Below are 20,304 nucleotides of genomic sequence, written 5' to 3'. Positions count from 1 at the left end.
AACATATGTGAAATACACTTGGTAGATTCCAAAGTGCTACAGAATGCTAATTATTATTAAGTGTGATTTTTATTACAGCTCTCTGGAACACATTTGTAATTGTTTACTGAAAGCCATGGGAGGGATGGGGGACTCCCTTCATGACAGAAAAATGCTTCAAAACAAGCTTTGCCAGAAATCAGCAAAGGGATGCTATCTAGAGCCTGGCTACTCCTCTGCAGGACCTCTGTGCTGGAGAGCGGGTGGTCTGGGAGCCCGCTGGAGACCCGACTGGAGAACAGCCCCTTCTTCTTCCTCCTGTCTGAAGCACACCCCCCACCAGCGAGGCCATTTACCTGCTAACAGCACTGGACAGAGCCGGTGGAAAAACAGAACAGCCAGGACTCTGCAGTCAGACAGCCCTGGCTCCAAACCCAGCCTGACACAAGTGCTTTCCGTGCAGAGTGTGAGCACATTCTTTAGACTCTCAAGAGTCTTTATTTATCAATAATAATAGTGCACAGTGCCTAAGATACTTGACTCCTAACCAGAAGACTGGCGGTTCAAACCCACCAGCCACTCCTCAGAAGGAAGGTTGGGCAATCTACTTCCGTAGTGATACTGCCTCGGAAACCCAAGGAGGGGTCGCTATGAGTCGGGTCTGACTCGACGGCACATAACACCACCACCACCACCACCACCACCACCACGTGTAGGAGCTCTGGTAGCGTAGTGACTAAGGTATTTGACCGCTAACCAGAAGGCTGGTGGTTCAAACCCACCAGCCACTCCTTGGAAGGAAGGTTGGGCATTCTACTTCCATAGTGATACTGCCTTACGCACTATGCTACCAGAGCTCCCTTCCAATGAGTAGTTCTTTAAAAAGCTTTAAAGAACTGCCAACTCGACAGCAGTGTGTTGGCTGGTTTCTGCTTACCGTGTGCCAGGCAATGCATTTTGTATTCGTCGAATCTAATCCTAATAAACAACCCATGAGATACCCAGTTTATAGATGGGGAAATAGAGGCCACAGAGGTTAAGGAACATGCCTGAGGTCACACAGGATGTGGTGGAGTAATCAAATCTCTCTGGCTCCCTTTTGAGCTCTGATGTTGTACGGTCACAAAAAGACAGTCTTTTGTTGTTTCCAAAGGTTATATAATGGGTAAGAGAATAAGCCCTTGAGTTAGCCTGCCTGGGTTCTAAGCCTGGCTCCACCATTTATTGAGACCTTGAAGAAGTTACTTGTCCTCTGTTTTTCCATCCATACAGTGGGGCTAATGACAGTATCTACATAGGCTGTTATCAGAAAAGTGAGATATTGTACCTAAAGCCCTTGGCATAGAGAAAGTGCCCAATAAAGGCCACTTTTTGTATTAGAGTCCTGTTTGATCCAATTTCCTTCTCCCCTAGCAACTGTGTAAGACATCTTTACCCATCGGTAGCAATGGTTTTCGAACTATGTTCCATTTAGCCGAGGGTTCCTTGGGGGCAGGGGAGACTAAGAGGCTTGGCTCTTACATACCCCCAGCTCCATCACAGAATAGCTCTGGGTTTTTCTTCCTGTTGGTAAAATGCTGCACATTCACTTGACCAGTCATTAGATACACGTCAAGTCAGGAGGACCTTTGGCTGATCTGGTTTAAAAAAAAAAACCCGGGACAAAAAGAAGGGCCCATGTTCTTGTGCAAACACTCAGAAAGGGTGAATGTTATGTGGTTGGTCATGGTCAGAGACAGTTTCAAGTGAACGAGAACAGCTCTGCTGACATTTGTTCTAACTTCTGGAATTCTGCAAAAGATGTTATTTAAAAAGAGGGTTTACCAGTCTATTTCTAGGAAACATACAGAATGGAGAAAATGTGCACAGACTGAAATGTATCCCTAAAATTGCCATGTGCTTCATCTCTCATGCTATAGTCTAACGATCCCTCTGAAGACAGACTCAGGCTGGGCAGCAGTGGGAGAGGAATCCTGACAGCACCTCTACGCTCTCTTCCTCGGGATCAGTGTGTGGACCAGTATCTCCCAGTGATCTGGTTCAGAGCACCAATATGTGGGTCCCAGATCAGAGCGGTGGGCTGGGCCCCATTATTAAAAGCTCCCGAACTGATTTCCATACAGGCAGTCAGTCAGAGGGTCACCCTTAAGAGACACACTACTCTAAAACGCAGGTGGGGGTGGAATGGGCACATCCTTTGAAGCATTTCACCGTTCTTAAAAAGCTGATGAACACTCTTCAAGGGAAATTTTACATGGGATTCCTCTATATAAAATATACGTGTTGAACTACCTCAGCAGAGGGGACTTTACGGAGCGCTATTTACAGTTAGGCTTTGCTAGGTCATTTTCCTGACAGCCCATAGCGCCTCCTTGTGGCCTTTCTGACTGAACAGAACTGTTTCCCATTGGGTGGAAGGCCTTCCATCAGCCGGAGACACCTCCTAGAACTCCCTGCCACGTCGCCCAACCCAGGCAGGCCTATTTCCTTATGCTACCTGACACCTTATGAGCTTAGTTCTATGCTCAGGCCTTGATCTTCCTGGAATAACAGCCCCTTCACATTAAACCCTACTGGTGGTGTAGCACCTAAGGCATTTGACTGCTAACCAGAAGACTGGCGGTTCAAACCCACTAGCCACTCCTCGGAAGGAAGACTGGACAATCCACTTCTGTAGAGATACTGCCTTGGAAACCCAAGGAGGGGTCACCATGAGTCAGATTCGACTCGATGGCAATGAGAATGGTTTTTCAGTTTGTATCCTTTCCTAATCCTCCATCTCACCCCAGAGGACCTCCTGCAACCCTCTCCCTTCCAGTTCCTACAGATGATGCTCTTGTTATGTTGCTAGTTGCCACGTGTCAGCTCTGACTCATGGTGACCACGTGTATGACAAAGTGAAACACTGCCCGCTCCTGCCATCTTCCTGATCCTTGGTCTGCTCAGTCCACTGTGTGACCACTGTGTATTCCGAGTGCCTTCTGACCCCAGCGCCCATCTCTCAGCTGTTGGATGGTACTCTGGGGTGACTCGCAGCATTCTCATTGGCCAGTTTCGGAGGGTACTCTGCGGTGACTCGCCGGGTTCTCATTGGCCGGTTTCGGACGGTGCTCTGTGGTGACTAGCAGGGTTCTCATTGGGTGGTTTTTGGACGTCGATCACCAGTCCTTTCTTCCCAGTATTAGTCTGGGAGCTCCTCTGAAGCCTGTTACCATGGAGGCATAGCTTCCAGCATCACAGTAATATGCAAGCCTCATCAATACGACAAAATGACCTTCCACATTACGAGACCTAGTCCTATTTGGTCTTTAGCTGTTTCTGGGACATAGATAAGTCTTTATAAATATACCAAAATGAGAAAGTAAGATCCATGAGGCCAGAAATCGCCCTTTTCCTCCTTTCAGAGCTGCCCCATAGTGTTTGCTACACTGTGATCTTTATGGGAGCAGATCACCAGGTATCTTCGCTCATGGAGGGCCTGGAGGGTCCAAACAGCAGACTGTTTGGTTAGCAGCCGAGCGCTTATCCACTGCACCACAAGGGCTCCTTTTCACAAAACACTAACTGATTTTTTGTCTGTAATTAAGAAATTAATTAAAAGTTTAGATATGTTTTCCATATTGATACGTTTTCCATCAATTACCTTTCCTTTGTGGGTTTTTGCTTTCCAACGTTGTTCAATACATATTGCTTTAATAATACGCTTGGTTTACCTCCTCTTCCTCCTCATACCTTGATAAAATAACCCTTCTTCTCCCCAGGTGCTGAGTTTGCACATTTTGTTTGATCTGATTCCCCATGCTGTCCTGAGTCAATGTGCCACCAAGTACACCGGACAAACATCTCAGTTCTGCTTCTGTGTCTTTTTTCTTTACACGGCTTTCTAACAAAAAACTGCATTGCTAATTTCTGTTGTTTAATCCAATCGGAGGTTCTATTTCTTAGGAATCTAGACTGTGTATGTTATTGCTAATCATGATCTGCTTTCTTTTCTCACCTATTTTATGCTTCTTGGTGCTTTGCATTGTGTGAAAAGACTGTTTTATCTTTCAGTGTAACTTGGAAAATAAACACATCCTATTTTAATTGTTAGTGCTAAATAAAACTAACTTCAAATCCCAGTCCCCTTTGGTCCTATCCTGTGTTGTAAAAAGCCTGTGTGTGTCCTTGTCAATGGTCTCAACATTATGGCATATAGGCTCCTTCCTGGGAGGACAGGATCTGACTTGGTTTCTATTTATGGGCACACAGGTTCCGGGGGACTTGGCAAGGCAAGGCTCTATGCTCTCCTGGCATGCTCTACCGGCCCCCAACTACCAAGTGTGGCTGGCAGGCCCCTCTGTCATCCTTCAGACTGCTCAGCCACATCACCTCTCCCCTATCTTCTACTTTGGGAGGTTTTGAGCTTTTGTGTCAGCAGTTAAATTCACTCAAAGTCCCTCCTCCACAATTTCTGACATGTTTCTCCATGGCTACGGAACGTTACTAGAATAAAGGGTGAGGCAGAGTTCAGAGCCAGGTGGCGGTCCTGATCCTGCTCTCCTAGGTCCACTCTGCTGTCTACCCTGATCCGAGAGGCTGGCCACCTGCTGCGCGTCACCCTCACGCCGAGCAAGGTCTTCCCCAGCCCATCCTCACGGGGACTCAGCTGACTGCTTTAGCTTTGTGACGCAGACAACTACTGCAACTTCATGAAATGAGGCTGTGTCCCCGTTTTTCCCCTCAGCAGCAGTCAGGAACCCCACCGGCCTGTGGAAGCGGCCCAGGTCTGGAGGATCAGTCCTCACCGGGCCATGGGTAGTGGAGTCTTACCTCAAACTGGATCAGGACCGTCCCACTCTCGAGAACCTTCTTGAGCTGTTCCATGGATCCCTCTAACGTGTCCCCACCCTCCGGACACATGGGGAAAATGGTGTCCGGGAAAAGCTGGTTCAGTTCATCCTCAGATTTGACATCGGCAAGCGAGTGGACAACTGCAACGTACAAGACACAGTGCGTCTGGCTTGTGGAACAACACACCGACTTATCAGTCTCCCTCAGAGAATCACACAACACACCTGAATAGAGATGGTTTCAAACATCTCACTAAATGATTTAGCAAACACTAAGCCTTTCCACCAAAGACACTACTTCTCACTGAATGATTCAATATGTGTTAGTTATAAAAAATGACATACTAATCTTTCTGGTTTAAGTAACAGTGTTTCATACTTGAGGCTTTTGTCAAAGATAAAAGAACAGGAAAGAACATGCTTAAAGAAAATCTGTTTTCTCCTTCATGCTCTCTGATCTGGCTTTTCTTCTGCCCATCCCCCCACTTCTTCCTACTTGGGATCCTTTTCATTTGTTCCCTTAAAATGGGCACTTTCCAAGGCCTCAGTGTGAGTGAGGTCTAGCGGTCTCTCTGGGACATTTCCTAATCCTGAGAGTCCAATTTCTACTCAAGGTCATTTCCATGTGGAGGCTCCAAACAGACATCTCAGGCTCTGAGCTAAGGCCTGACCTCTTTAGTAAAAATTCTCCCTTCACATCAAACTCAATGCGGGTAGAAACCAATCTGAGACTTCCTCCTCCTCTACCCTCCACAATACTTCCCCAAGCTCTACCGTCCCTTCCTTCTCCAACCTCCCAAATTGGAAACTTTGGAATTATCTCTGGATTTTCTCTTTCTACTCAGAAAGAGAATCACTCTTTCACTCAAACGCCTTCCATGGCTCCCTACTGCCTCCAAGGTAAGAGGAAAGAAGAAGGAAACCACCAACTGTTGCATTTCTCCGCCTCGTTGAGTTGAATTCTCCTGATAATGCTGAATCACCTGTCATTACCTTCACAGATGACAACAGTGCCTCAGGGAAGAACCTGGGACACCCTGGGCTGGCCCACTCTGCTCACTGCCTTCCCAGCAAAATCCGATGCACATGAATAAAACAGAACCTGCTCCTCCAGAAGGGGCTGAAACTGCCAATGTCTGAGGGCCTGGAGGCTCAGAAAGGGGTACAACATGGGGCAAGTTGGGTCTGGGAGGAAGTGGCGGGCTCATGCTCTGTTTAAGGGAGAGGTAGGTGCTGCCAAGCTCCAAGGGGTCACAAGGGGCCTGTTGTCATCCTGGCAGATATTCTAACTTTTCAAGTGAGTAGCCAGACATCTGATGGTTCTGTGGAAATTCTTGATTTTCAGTGTTGGCTACAAATTCAATACATTCAAAAATAAGGTGTGAGCCAAAGAGTTTGCTTTGCTCAGCCAGTGACCTGTGCCCCCTCCCCCCCGGTCCATGCTGGTGGCTCTTACCTTTCCTTCTGATCACCAGGGCCAGCTCCCTCGTGTGGGACTCCCGGCTGGCTTTGATGAACATCACCACTTGGTCGTGGGTGTGTTCTGAGATGTCTCGGCCATTGATGAGCACGATTTGGTCCCCTTCGATCAGCTTAGGGATGCAGGTGTCCGCCTGTGGGGAAGGCAAGGGGAGTTTCTTAGGTTTCCATGACATGCTCCTAAGGGGAAGCAGCTGCCACGCCCAGATCCCAGACACCCGAGACTGAGCTCGTTCCTTTTCTCCCTCAGGTATTACTGGCATTATTTTTATATCCACTGCTATGCTGACATGGTAGCTGGCTGCAGGACTTTGAAGGCAATGCTGCTTGGAATATAAATCTTGAAGCATTTCAAAATAAGGCTAAGAACACTGCCACAGCCATTTCTCTACGGCAGCCAACCTTCACTGACTGCAATAAGGATGATCGTGTTCCCCATCTTTTGTTTTATAGAGGTACAGTTAGAAAATGATTTGCCAGTTAGAAGTAAGTCTTTATCCACCTTGTAAAGGAGCAAGGCTTTGTAAGCATGCCATCAAAGGCAGAGCCCGTTACGGAGAGAAGCGATGAGCTGAGCAGTAAGCGTCAAAAGCCCACTTAATTCACAGAGGCCACAGATGGTAATAAAAATAAACTACACGCTTAAAAGCTACTCAAGAGTGAAACCCTAAAACTGGTACCCTCTCAGGTGGCACCCACTTGCTCTGCCGGCAAGTTGACTGTGATGCATAGCAACCCTCTAAGACAGAGAACTGCCCTATAGGGGTTCCAAGGCTGTAATCTTTATGGAATCAGACTGCCACATCTTTCTCTTGCAGAGCACTGGTGAATTTGAACCACAGACCTTCAAGTTAGCAGCTAAGCACTTAAGCACTGTGCCACCAAGGATCCATCTTCAAAATAATAAAAAAAAAAACCCACCAAACTCACTGCTGTTGAGCTGAACCGACTCAAAGCAACCCTTCCTTGGGTTCCATCTTTGAGGCACTAAAAACTAAAAAAACTGAACCCACTGCCGTCGAGTCAAATTCAACTCATAGTGACCCCTCCTTGGGTTTCCGAGGCAGTATCTCCTTCCAGGGAGTGACTGGTGGGTTTGGACTGCCAGCCTTCTGGTTAATAGTCAAATGCCTTAGGCGTTGCGCCACCAGAGCTCCTTTAGAAGGCACAATGACTCTTTAAAGCTCCAACGCTTTATAAACATGAATGATCTCCTTGGGAAACTGGAATAGAGGGTGGAGGGTGGAGGAGGTGGGCCGCTGGAGAGAGGGCACAGGGTCCACATTCTACTCAAAACAGGCCCAAAAGAGCCAACTCCCTGCCCCGACTTTCTTCTCTGGAGCAGTGCTCCACAAACTTCACAGTGCACGCCAATCACCAGGGGCCTTGTTGAAAGGCAGAGGCAGCTCTGGGCTGGGCCCAGGCTCTGTGTTTCTCACAAGCATCCAGGTGAGGCTGTGGCTGCTGCTCCGTGGACCACCCTGAGCACCGGCCAGGGTCTAGACGCGTGGCTTCCACACTTCCTTCCATCTAGATGCACGTCCTTACACACATTCTCTGCCACTGGCAGAAAAGAAACAAGCCACCGAAGTGGAGAGGTGCTGGGGTTAGGGGATAACACAGAACGGGCAATGACACTCAACGTGCTCACTTACAGGTGACTCTGGGTTTATCCGCGATACCACAAGGGGCATCTTCTGATCCACTCCTCCCTGTGAACATCATAAATTAAAACACCACCTTAGTTTCTAGCAACCGAGAAGCACAGATGCCAATCAGTGAGTCCTCTCCCAGCACACAGGAGGCCTCACACTTCCCATGGACTAGTTCTCATCACAGGGTCGGCACCTTTCAGAATCGGGTACAAAATTCCCGACTCCTCGGGTCCAGTGGCTAAACCAGGAGAATCTGCTCCAAAGCCTCCCACCACCACCTCTCTACTCCTGGAACTAGAGGTGCTCAGACAGGGGAATTTCTTCTTTTAAAATACCTGTCCCCTCCCCCAAGAAAGGGCCCTCCATGGCACATCTTTCAAGTTCTGCTAGAAAGGAGTTTTCAGTGGAGGAGAGGTACTGAGGGGAAGTCACAGGTTGTGACAGCTTTGGACACCTGAGGGCAGAGCTAGCTGGGCTGCTGGGGTCTCTGAAGCTGTGAACAATGGCAGCCAGGGCTTGGGCAGCACAGACCACCAAGCCTTGAGCAGGGGTCAGTATGCCTTTTCTGTAAAGGGCCAGACAGTATTTGTTGCCGGACAGAGGTCTCCTGCAACCACACATCTCAGCCCCTATGGTACAAAAGCACCATGAACAATCCGTAAATGAACAGGTGTGGCCGTGTTTCAAGAACACTTTACCGTATTTACAAAAACAGGTGGGAACCTAATCCTAGAGGCACACAGAGGAAGGTGGTGACTTGACCAGTTGTTCTCTTATCAGCGTTAGCAATGCTGACAGGTTCTCAAGTCTGTTTTATTATAACAATCCCTCTTCAGGGGGAAGATCTACTTGCAAACTGTGTGCCTACTCTCTCCAAACCTCAGTATTCGTCTATAAAATGGGTTTAAAAACCAGACTTCACCGCCGATTAGAAGGGTCAATAAGGTGCTATAAATCACATGTCTAGCCAATGCCAGGCACCGCGCAGACACTCAGGATGCGGCACTTAACGAACTCTCAATTCTGAGGGCTGAGCTGATGTCCTTACACAGCTTCAGGGCTGCGGCGCACTTCTGGTGGGGACAAAAAGTTCATCTACAGATTGCCTCGCAGCATAAAGATTTCTTATAAAGACACACAGTACCTTAAGATTAAAGCCAAATTTCCCGTCCTCATCTGGCGTGATACGGATCAAGAGTAAGCAGCTGTCCTCGTCATCAGTCTGGAAAATACTGGAAAGTGGTCTCTCCAGCTGTTGACAATAAAAGTTTTTTCTGTTAGTTAGAAGGACTCCAATGCCCACGAGGTGCCCTGGCACAGGGAGCTTGTCGAGTCACCGGTCCACTCACTCACCTTGTCACAGTAGTACTGGCTGGAGTCCTCAGTGGAGCTCCCTTTAGTCACCCTGTGGTACTCCTCTAAGAAGTGCTGGTCTACGCCGTCTGGTGAGCAGGAGCCTGGAGCATTTGAAGATGGAGACACAGAACTGGATGACTTCTGGGTCAGGCAGCCTTGTGCTGGATTGTTCTCGGACACACTCCTTCGTCATGGGGAAGGAGGAGATGTTTTAATGACTGGTTTACTGTTCCATCAGCACAAACATTACTGACTGCTGGGGCCTGGTGTCTCAGTGCGCCCCAGTATCCCTCCAACGTTACAGCACCCCAAAGATTAACTGTGGGGCTCTGACACACCACTGGCCGTCCTTCCCCTCTCCTGGCCTCAATGTTGTCACCTTGGGTTTGGGGGAAAAAGAGGAAAAAGGGCAGGGACAGCCAAAAACTCAGCTCCCTTCCCTGCCGCTTCAGAGCAGTGGCGGGAGGATGTTCCAGCTACAAAGGTTTAACTACGGAACTGGGTCTGCCAGGCAAGCTCAGTCAGATGCACTTGTCTCTCTTTCTCCTGGAAGCTTTCTTCTTCTCTGTCATTCCTGCCGGTAACTATATGCTTCACAGGACTCTTGGCTACCCAAAGGAAATGGGACTACTGCGTATGATCACAACAATCTACATTATTCCTGGTCTGTATCTGCCTGCAGTGTCCGTTCGTTGCCCACACGGAGATGTTTTCTTTTTCTCCATCTCACACATCAACCAGTTGCTGTCAAGTCAATTCCAGCTCATGGCAACTCCACACATCAGAGAGAACAGGGCTCTAACTGGGTTTTTAGTGCTCGACATTTGGAAGAACTACTCCAGGTCTATCTTCCAAGGCACCTCTGGGTAGTCTTAAATCCCCAATCCTTTGGTTAGTAGTCAAGGGTGCTTACTGTTCATACCACCAGGAACTTACCATTTCATATATACCAAAAAGAAAAAAGAAAAAAAAAACAAACTCTAATCAACTACCATTGAGTTGGTCCTGACTCACAGCAACCCCCACTGGGCTTCTGAGGCAGTAAATCTTTACAGAAGTAGATTGCCCAGTCTTCCTTCCGAGGAGTGGCTGGTGGGTTTGAACCGCCAGCCTTCTGGTCAGCAGTCAGAGATGCCTTAGGCACTGTGCCACCAGAGTTCTTTCCTCTCACTTAGGTCCTTCTGCATCTTAGCGCTGTATAGTCCAGTAGGGGAGCTCCTAGTCCCACATGGCTGTTTAAATTTAAACAGATCACCATTAAGAAGTCAGTTCCTCAGCTGTATCAACCACATTTCAAATGCTCCATTGCCACACGTGGCTAATGGCTGCTGTACCAGACAGGGCAGAGAGGACGTCCTCGTCAGTACAGAGTTCTACTGGACAGTGCTATATTAGAGACTCACACGCTACTAGAATTTCTCAAACCTCTGTCATCAGTTCACAGAGGAAGACACTGAGGTTGAGAGAGGCCATGGGCTTGCTCAGGCTCACACAGATTTCCCTGCATTCAGTGGGCGGACCCAGGCCACCCTAGTCGGCTCCGGAGACTGCCTCTAACCTCACAGGGCCACAGGTGTTAGCCGTCTCAACCATCACTGTTCAGGAAGCTCAACTTTTCTGCATCACACACCCCAACACTAGACCCCTTCAGAGCCACAGGCCTAGAAAAAGACATCTTAAAAAGCCTACATACATGGGGTTCTCCCTACTGTGCGGACTGCCACATTCTAACCTCAGACGAGGCTCAGGGATGGGAGAGGTGAGTGGACCAAGGCCAGTGAAACAGAAACAGAAGACGGCTACTACCCCCTCTTAACCAGCCGCTGCGCGCTCGACACAGCTATCCCACGTGTGTCAGTGCACGCGTGGCCCTGTGCCCCAGAGGGCTTCCTGGGGCTGGGTTTCCAGAAGCAGATCACCAGGGCCCTCTTTCCAGGTGGTTCCAGGCAGACCTGAAGCTCCAGCGTTTTGGTTGGTAGCCCAGTACCCAACCGTTTACACCACCCAGGGACACCCACCACCTCTGACTCAAGCTTTATTTCAAAGCCTGTATCCAGGGCTTTTTCAATACCATAGTGCTTCCTTTTCCTTCGAAGTTCAAATTAGGCTTCTTTAAATATAAGAGCTGCATCACATTCATGCAGAAAGAGTCACTATCTCCATTTATTTGTATAAAAAAACTCAGCGGTCAACAAGTATAAGAACATAACCGTGTGCAAGAGAAGCGTTTGGGTTTAAGGTTCTAAAGCTGCTAGGGATACACAGTCCAATATGAAGACAGGGGCTACGGATGCGAAGGCGTCTCATGACAGAATATTCTGGAACTCGAGTTGAGTACTAATGGAAATTTTCTGACTAAAAATGAACGAGACTTTAATTTACTTGAAAGAACACACACACACAAAAAAAGTCTCCCCAAGTAGGGCAATCTTTCAAGGTTTACTGTTTACGGGAGCACCACCTAGTGGCAGAAAGAGACCAGAACCTTAAATCTGAAGAAGTAAACAGCACCTACACAGATCAAACATTTGGAAGAATGTGAAGGGATCAGTGATGGAAAGGGGGAATGGCAAATAAACAAAAAGCAGACAAGCAAAGTAACAAAGCAGACGAGAACAGATTAATTTCAATACAATTGTAACATTTTAAAAAGTGTATTTTTAGATTAAGTTTATTTAATTAAAAAACAGAACAAAAAAAATCATGCATGGCTATCTTGAATTTGTGGATTTCATCATACGGGGTTTCAAAATATTTTTTTTTTGTCAGTAGAAAACTTAATAGTCTATCAAAGACAGCCCACAGTACTAAATACAATATATGCTAGGCCATCATATGACCAAACGTATTTTCTAAGTAAGGATAAAAAGGTTACTTTTAGACAGTAATTTACTTAAACAAATGGTGATTTTTGGTGGCTGATCAACTGTAGAATGCAGGAACTTTCTGCTCAGTGTAGAGGATGGACAGACAGATGGTGAGGAGGACATCAAATAACAAGAAGGAATGAGAAGGCACCAAAGACTTCTCACCTCTCAAGGGCTACTGCAGTGACCTGTGCCAGACATGATGGTGGCTAAACAGGGGCAGTGCAGGCAGGAGGGTGGAAGGGTCAAGTTCAAGAGGGGCTTAGGAGATGGAATTAACAAGCTGACACAGCAGATGAGGCAGGTCAAAGAGGAGGAGGAGTCAGGGATGACTGGAGTTTCCCATAGGTACAAAGTGGGTAGGAGTCAAATGATGGTCCCACTCACTGAGATGCAGGAGGAGCCACAGGTTGGACACGAAGGGAGATGATGAGTTGAAACTGGGCTGAGCTGGATTTAAGGTATTTGTCTCGCCCACATGCAAGTGGGCCAAAACCAAGTGGAAAGAGGGGCAAGTTTCAGAGACACAAAACACAAAAACTCTTCAGGAAGTTTTGTCCCTGGCTGCTGTCCTCTGAGGGAGATTGCCCAGAGGGTATACAAATCCTCTCCCCACAATCAACTTGGGGTGCCAACCTCTAATAAAGGACTGAAGTACATTCAGAGGATGTTGAGTAAGTAGGTGAAAAGAGGAGAATGGCTGAAGGAACTGGAACTTGTTTAATTTAAACAAGCCAAACTTGTCAGGGAGAACTGGAAGCATTGTATCTGTGTTGTACAACCAACTTGAAGCAGGGATCTCTGGAAGGTGATGTTCCTGCTGGCTCAGTATCCAAAGGAGATGCTCAGCACAGACACGGAAGAGCATCAGAGAACGCGGCTGTCTAACAAGTGAATGGGCCGCCATATTGGAAGGGAGCCCTCTGTCACCGGTCAGGTTCCTAGGCCCTGGATGCTCAGATGAGAGGGTTGACAGAATCCCTTTACTGTCAAAGTTCTTAAAAAGGGGGCCCCCAAAGGCCCCTTACAATGAGCAAAGTAGTTCTGAAATATGTCACAGCTGCCCCAGATCTCATGGAACAAGACAGAGTCTATATTAAGAGGCAAACAAATTAACAACAAAGGAGTTGGATGACTTAAAGTCCTACTCACTCTGAGGTGATCCATCAAAACAGCTTTGAAAATATAACAGCAAAAAATGACTTTCAAATCCAATCCTAATCTGTCCTAAAATTTGTTTCCTCCAGTTTCTGCTCTGCCAAAGAACATGTTTTTTCTTTAAATGACTCTCCTCCCCTTTTTCCTGGGCTGGGGAAGGTGAGCTTGTTTTGCAAATGAAGGGAACCATTTCTCTGCAGAATTTGGTCTTTCCTCTGAAGGAAGGAAAAGGGCAGAAAATGGGTGACAGGACCCAGGGATGACAAGAGTACAGCCTCCTTGGGGCACAGAGCAAACTGCCAGGGACTCGCAACAGTCATCATAAACTCCGTGCTGCTATAAATATGGAAAGAGCTGGCGAGTGACTCACCCACTACGATCCTATTCAGAAAGCCTGAGCCGTGCCACTTTGGGTTTAGAAGCAGAGCTTAAGTGCGTTGGTTCTTTCTTGCTTCTTTTTCAAATGGGTACAGAACATGACACTTAATTCTTCCTAAAAGGAACCCTCCTCGCTGTCTGTGATATTATTCATCTGATTTCTCTGACATAATACGTGTTTTTTTTTTTCTTTTTGCCTCTTCACACAAATCTGCTGTATAAAACATGTCAAACGTTTCTTAAACATTTCGCAACTACGCACTGAAGTACCCAAAACAGTTTTTCCCACCAAGTAAGACCACCCTTTCCTTTTGGCCTTGGGCAATGGAGGGTCCCCAGGCTCTCAGGAAGGCCAGCTGCCTCTGCAGACCCACCACGAGGCGGCCTCTCTGCCGGCAGGAAGAGGGCCCCTACCGAACTGAAGTGGCAGGGATGCCAATTTTCCAACAGTTCACCACTTGCAAAGCACAGCTGCGTGTTCCTCCTGACTCCATGCCGGGAGGTGTCTACTGTCAGGGCACCTGGCAAAGCCGTGACAAGGAAGGCTGCCGTGGAATCACCACTGTCTGTTACTTTTAACAGTTAGCTGGAAAGGAGAAAGCGCTCCCGGGTGACACTTCTTATAAGGTCTCTCAGAGGAGTTTGAAAAAGAATCAACATGTAACGTAGAGGGCTGAGTGGGGCCAGAAATTACTTAACCTGAGCCTGAGGAAGTCAATTTTAAATTTTACTTCATGTAACGGATTGAAACCTCAGCAGCCACACATGACTAGAAGCTCCTGTGTTGGACGGCTCTACGGTTCCATGCTGTGACTGCCAACCACAGTAAGAACACCTGATCAGGAGACATGCAACTGGGCTTCTCAGTGCCTGCGGTTCCCTCGCCTCTCTTCTTCCATAAAGTGACAGAGCCCCACATTGTGAGTGCAATTATAAGGGCTGTGACTGTGCTATTCACCCAGCTGACCCGGCAGCTCTCGGGAGGTAAACTAGTCCACTTCAGCGTGTCCCTCGGCGACCAGCAAAGGGTGTGCAGAGTGCACTGCTGGGCGCAGGAGTGAACGCATTCCTTTAAGATGCCCATGACACCAGCTGCCTTCAGGTCGACTCTGACACGTGGCGACCGCGTGTGTCAGAGCAGAGCCCTGCTCCACAGGCTTTTAACGGCCGATTTCTCAGAAGCATATTCCCGGGCCTTTCTTCGGAGGAGTTACTGGGTGGGCTTGAACCTCCAGCCTTTAGGTTGGTGGCCAAGTGCTTCACTGTTGGCACCCCTTGGGGACTCCCAGAGGTCCACGCGTCACAGGGAAGAACTCATCTCTCCTCCACCCTACACTGACTATGTAATGGGAGATCCCGGGATGCTGGGCCTCACTCGTGGCTCTCAGAGGCCAGCCATCCTCAGAGCAGCAGCAAGATTGGGGGCTTAATGCCCACACTGCAAGCCAGCAGATATCCCAAGCCCACTCACACTCGATTTCCACTGGAGAAATGCGCTTTAACTTGGAGATATTCCAGTCCAGGTAAGGGCTGTCCACACCTTCCTGCAACGAGGGCAACATTCTGTGTCTGTGTTCACCAGTATGGTAGCCACTGGCCCCATGGGACCACTGAGCACTGGAGAGGTGGCCAGTGTTACTGATGAACTGAATTCTTAATTTTTTTATTAAGTTTCAATGGCCACTTGTTGTGGTTAGTGGCGACCTTGCTGGACAGTGAAGGCCTAGAAACTCCACAGTTCTGTGATGTGACTGCAGACCGTGCTGAGAAGAGCTGACACAGGAGACGTGTGACTGGTCTCAGAGCCCCCAGTCAGTCCGCTGAAATCCTCTTCTCCTTTCCCCAATGCCACAGCCCCCTCTGCAGAATCCAAATGGCTCTCATCATGCCCTCCTGCCTTGAATTTCTACACCTGCTCGTGGTTTCCAAAGCCTCAGTGTCTCAGAAAGGAACTCATATCCTCCACTGTACCCTCAGCTGGGCAGTAGGCTGCAAGCTGGAGCGAGAGAGAGCATCATCCAAGCTCAGGCGGTCAAGAGGAACTAACGAGCAGAGGGATTACTGAACCAGAGGTGTTAAGAACACAGATAAGCTGGAAACCATGTTTGCTGTGCTCGGGGACAGAGCAGAGGCAATGACCTCACACATTAAGAGGGAAGTGAGATTTGCAATTCCCCAGTAAATGCTCAGGGATGCTCAGGACGCACTTGATGCTTTAAGCCTTGCAGCCGGATTGACGGGCATTCCAGGTTAGGTAGAGAGCCTTCCTGCTAATCTTCTGCTGTTAGGGAGGCATTATGTCTCTGTATTTTAGGCCAAGGATGGGACTTCACAGAACAGGTACACAATGAATATAGCTGCCTTCCTACAGTTTTATCCTTTCCTATCAGACTTTGGCTTATAATGTCATTATATTTATTTATGAACTATGATTTGTCTAGTTCCAATTATGATTTGAGATAGCTTATCCTAAAAGGTATGGATATGAGAGGATTGTGAATTCAGTAAAACAAGAGAAAAGAGTTCAGACTCATATAAAGGTAATGAAGGAAGAGAAGGGGCTGTGTCCCAAACCTGGGCTAGGGGAAGCTAATGTGGGTGAGTGCGACATGGAGCTCTGAGCTCCCTGATAATCAAGGTAAAAAGAGACCTAGTGGATCACATGTACCTCACTGAATAATAAAAAGCACTCAAGCCAGCATGTTAGGAGTGATGTTTTTTCACTGGCCTTCAGATGTGAGGAAAGCAGTCATATTGAAAAAAGAGGAGTGGGGACAGAACAGAGTGTCAACTGTCCTTGACAAGTTATTTTTTTTACAAAGAAAACCAGAGATGTTCTACCTATGCTTTCTCTTCATAACAAACAAACAAACAAACAAACAAACAAAACCCCAAACTCACTGCCGTCAAGTCGGATCCAACTCACAGTGACCCCTCCTTGGGTTTCCAAGGCTATATCGCTATGGAAGCACATTGCCCAACCTTCCTTCTGAGGAGTGGCTGGGGGGTTGAACTGCCAGCCTTCTGGTTAGCAGTCAGATGCCTTAGGCACTATGCCACCAAAGTTCTAACCATTAATTAAAAAAAAGCCCTGAGAGAGGGGTTGGCCTAGAGAGATGAGCACATGTCCAGAGATCTGAAACCACGTAGAGGTAAAACCTGAAGAATACAGAAAAATCAAAGAGTCAGTGTGGCCCCAGAGTCTAGCCCTCAGGAGTACTAAATGACAAACTGGGCTTTGCTCATGAACTGGAGAGGAGACCACTCAAGACTGTTAAGAAGACGTTGACAAATACAAGGTCTTTCTGTAGACAGAGAGAAGGGTAAACTCTGGACACAGGCACACAGGCCGTCTTCGTGTGGGGACGGTGGAGAGCCTGTCTGTGTTCTGATCCTGGCACAGAGCCCTGGCCCACCTCCTCTCAGAGGGCGATCTGGGCCTATACAGAGTCCTCACCAGCCCAAACAAGCAGCTACAAAGAAAGAAAGAAACACCAGCTTCTTACTCTTGACGCGGGCTTCGGTTCTGAGAAACCTCGGAATCGCTGTCTTTGGGGGACAGAGAGCCCTTGTATGTATAAAACACGTCTTCAGTCTCTGTTATGTACGTCATTTCATTCGCAAGGTTGTCTGCAGAGGAGTGCCGTGGCTTTCGGATTTCATGCCGGAGTCGAGGACTTCGCCTGGGTGGGGGAAAGGGTGAACGTAACTTGTTAAAAGCAAATTCCATTTAAAATGTTTCAGTCATCAGAGATCTAACTTCCTGCCCTGAATGCTGTGGGAATAACCTGACTGCTAATCTTAGAAATCAAGAGCCAGTTAACCTGTTACTACACCAAATGGCAGAACTCGGTAAGGGTGACACACATGCCACTACTATCAGCCTGGTGGTGTGGCCCCAGAACAGAAGTCTCAGCTTTAGAGTCAGGCAGGATCTCATTGGCCTAGGCTCTTTGGGAGCTGATGTGTGCTGATTTAGAGTGAGTAGTGCCTAAGGTACTTGACTGCTATCACGAGTCTGGCAGTTCAAACCCACCAGCCACTCCTCGGAAGGAAGGTTGGGCAATCTACTTCCGCAGTGATGCTGCATCGGAAACCCAAGGAGGGATCACTATGAGTTGGATCCGACTCAATGGCACATAACAACAACAATTCTTTCAGGAAGACTCAAGCTCTCAAGATACAGTTAGGCCACACTAACTGCTGATCAGACAGTTGTTCTGATTCACTCTAACAGTATAGATAAAGGGTTTAAGTGCCAAAGTATGCTTCTTGGCAAAACGCAATCCTTAATGCAATCACATCGCTTCATGTGAATTTCATGTGCATCAATTTAAAAAGTTTGCTCTCTCGTAAACATACCCCTAAAATGTGCTCCAGCTGTGAGTACAGCGCAGGTCCTGTCAGGGCCTCAGCTGTATCCACCTGTTCCTGAGAGTTAATCAAACCAAGTACCAGTCTCAGGACCTCTGGTTAGCACCTGGGTGGTGGCTCCTCCTGTAGGCGAACTGGGCTGCTGAGCTTTCCAAGTTCTACTTTTCATCAAGTTTTTCTGTCCTCCCCCGTTAGCCATTTTTCCTTGGGAGGGTCAGAGTTCAGAGTCTCTGTTATTCGCAACCTCCCTGGACCTGGTTAATCGATAAAGGCTCTTGTGGCTTCCAGAGAGGACCAACAAGAGCGCCCCAGGCCCTTCTGGTTCCTGTCCTGAGCCTAGGTTATAGGTTCCTCCCATTGCTGCTTAAGATACTTCCAGATAAACCGAGCTGCTACATTGCAGCAGACATTTACCTCCTAAGGCCAAAGTGCCTAAATCTTGGGAACCAAGAAACAAAGCTATTAGTCTTGTCATGATTTTTATCGTTATACATACCATCATCCTCCCCAACAGGAGCATCTGGCCCCCAGTGAACGGTCCTGACCCAGTGACCCTGAGCTGCTCCCCCTTCTCACCTCCCTCTTACAGCTTCCCTCAGTCATAGTGGGCACTGCCTGGGAAGCTGCAGGCCACCATGTCCGCAGCACAGTGCCCAGAAAGCCATCTCTCTCTGCAGCCTAGAGCTGGGGCAATGTTTCCTGCTTGGTTTCCCCTCGCCTCAAGGCCTGGCCTTTTTGGAGGCATTCCCAGACATGCCCTGTTGTCTTTGGGGAGCAGGATAGTAAAATAATCACCATCATAATTCTACCGATGCTTTTGTATAAGCTTATAAAACACTTGCACATTATTATTTGTGGTGATTCACATAATCCTTTTATGGATGGGGAAACCAAGCCCAGGGTGGTAAAGAAACTTGTTAGTCAACACAAGAGCCAAAATGTGAATCTGAGTGTTCCAGCGACAACCTAGTGCCCTTCTTCCTTTGGGGAATTGCCATCTCCTTCCTTTCAGCTGGGCCCATGCACTTAACAGCCAGCAGGTGGCCGCCCTATGTGCATTTGCTACTGCTGCTGAGGGTCACACGTCTTTCCATCAATTATATCGTGCACCTTGATAGCCTTTCTAAAAGCGTATTTTGTAAGATGTCAATGGGAACATGAAATTAAATAAAGCTGAATATGCTTCTTTATCATGGGACTTCTCAGAGCCTTTAGTATGGTAATCTGCACTGTCATTCCAAGAGGCCTATTTCATCATGCTGCAGTTCCCAGTGCCCTTAGATCAAATGACTTTTTACAAAGACTGTCAAAGCATGATCACACTGTGGATTAGCTTCAGCTAGACTTGCAAACAGTTCCTTCTACAAGAGCCAAAAATGTAAATGTAAACCCAGACTTCTGACCACCTATATGTAGGAATGTATGAAGTTGTTTTTATTTTTGAAAAGAGATAAAGAGTTTTCTAGTGAGTAGTATGAAAAGTGGAGGACATACCAGTTGGGAGTAATAGGAGGGGACCGAGAAGGTAGACTCTTGGTTTCTAGATGTTCCACCGATAAGGATCTCCACATGGCTGGGTTCCACACCATCCCTCCAATCACCTTTTTGCAATACTGGTTATTTACAGACCTGAAAAACCAGACACAGGTTCACTTTCAACACTGACATTTTCAAGAAGAAAGAAATTGTGGCATGTGTGAAGCAGAGTCCATGCACACTCCTTCCATGACCAACACTTGGTTAAGCCCTTGGTGACATCAACCAAGGTTAAAAGGAGGAAAGATATACAAGTCAACAGTGATACCTTCCTGTCCTAGTTTTTATTTATGATATTTCTTCTCTTCTGGTGCAAATGCCTTCTTGACCTCACTACTGCAAGCAATCAAACCTCACTGGATTAGAAGGGTTTTCAGAATAACATAAAATACAGTTCCAGCAACTGCAGACAAATCTCACTTTGCTCTGGCATGAGTAAAACATCAGCTATTTTTTGAGGAGTCCTCTGTCATCCTAGCTGGCAGATGCTGTCACTGCAAATCAACGAGAGCTCTCCAAGCGAGGACCTGAGAATGTGTTTAGATAGTCCAGCTTCAGGCCACATTCTGCGAATGTGCTACCTGGGAGGCTACTTCTGAATTTTATTTATGTCTAGAGGGTTCAAATCTCAGCCAGCTAGAAAACTCAAGAGAATAAATTACTTCAGAGAATGGCATTTGAAGCCAGCGA

General features: G+C 47.5%; 1 protein-coding gene across 1 annotated transcript in view; it reads right to left on the bottom strand.

Annotated features, from left to right (window-relative positions):
• Positions 1-20,304, bottom strand: part of PTPN3 (protein tyrosine phosphatase non-receptor type 3) — an 86,584-nt gene that overhangs the window by 22,353 nt on the left and 43,927 nt on the right. The window contains exons 11-17 of the mRNA XM_007951942.1: positions 19,573-19,707; positions 17,211-17,387; positions 9,299-9,485; positions 9,090-9,167; positions 7,946-8,002; positions 6,268-6,424; positions 4,792-4,952 (exon numbers count right to left, since the gene is read on the bottom strand). Of these exons, the coding sequence (XP_007950133.1) occupies positions 4,792-4,952; positions 6,268-6,424; positions 7,946-8,002; positions 9,090-9,167; positions 9,299-9,485; positions 17,211-17,387; positions 19,573-19,707 (952 nt within the window). The remainder of the gene's footprint in view (positions 1-4,791; positions 4,953-6,267; positions 6,425-7,945; positions 8,003-9,089; positions 9,168-9,298; positions 9,486-17,210; positions 17,388-19,572; positions 19,708-20,304) is intronic.

The sequence above is a fragment of the Orycteropus afer genome, unplaced genomic scaffold (genome assembly GCF_000298275.1).
Source record: "Orycteropus afer afer isolate SDZICR_OR568_19922 unplaced genomic scaffold, OryAfe1.0 scaffold00320, whole genome shotgun sequence".
NCBI classification, from domain to species: Eukaryota; Metazoa; Chordata; class Mammalia; order Tubulidentata; family Orycteropodidae; genus Orycteropus; species Orycteropus afer.
This window is presented reverse-complemented; position numbering and strand designations above follow the sequence as displayed.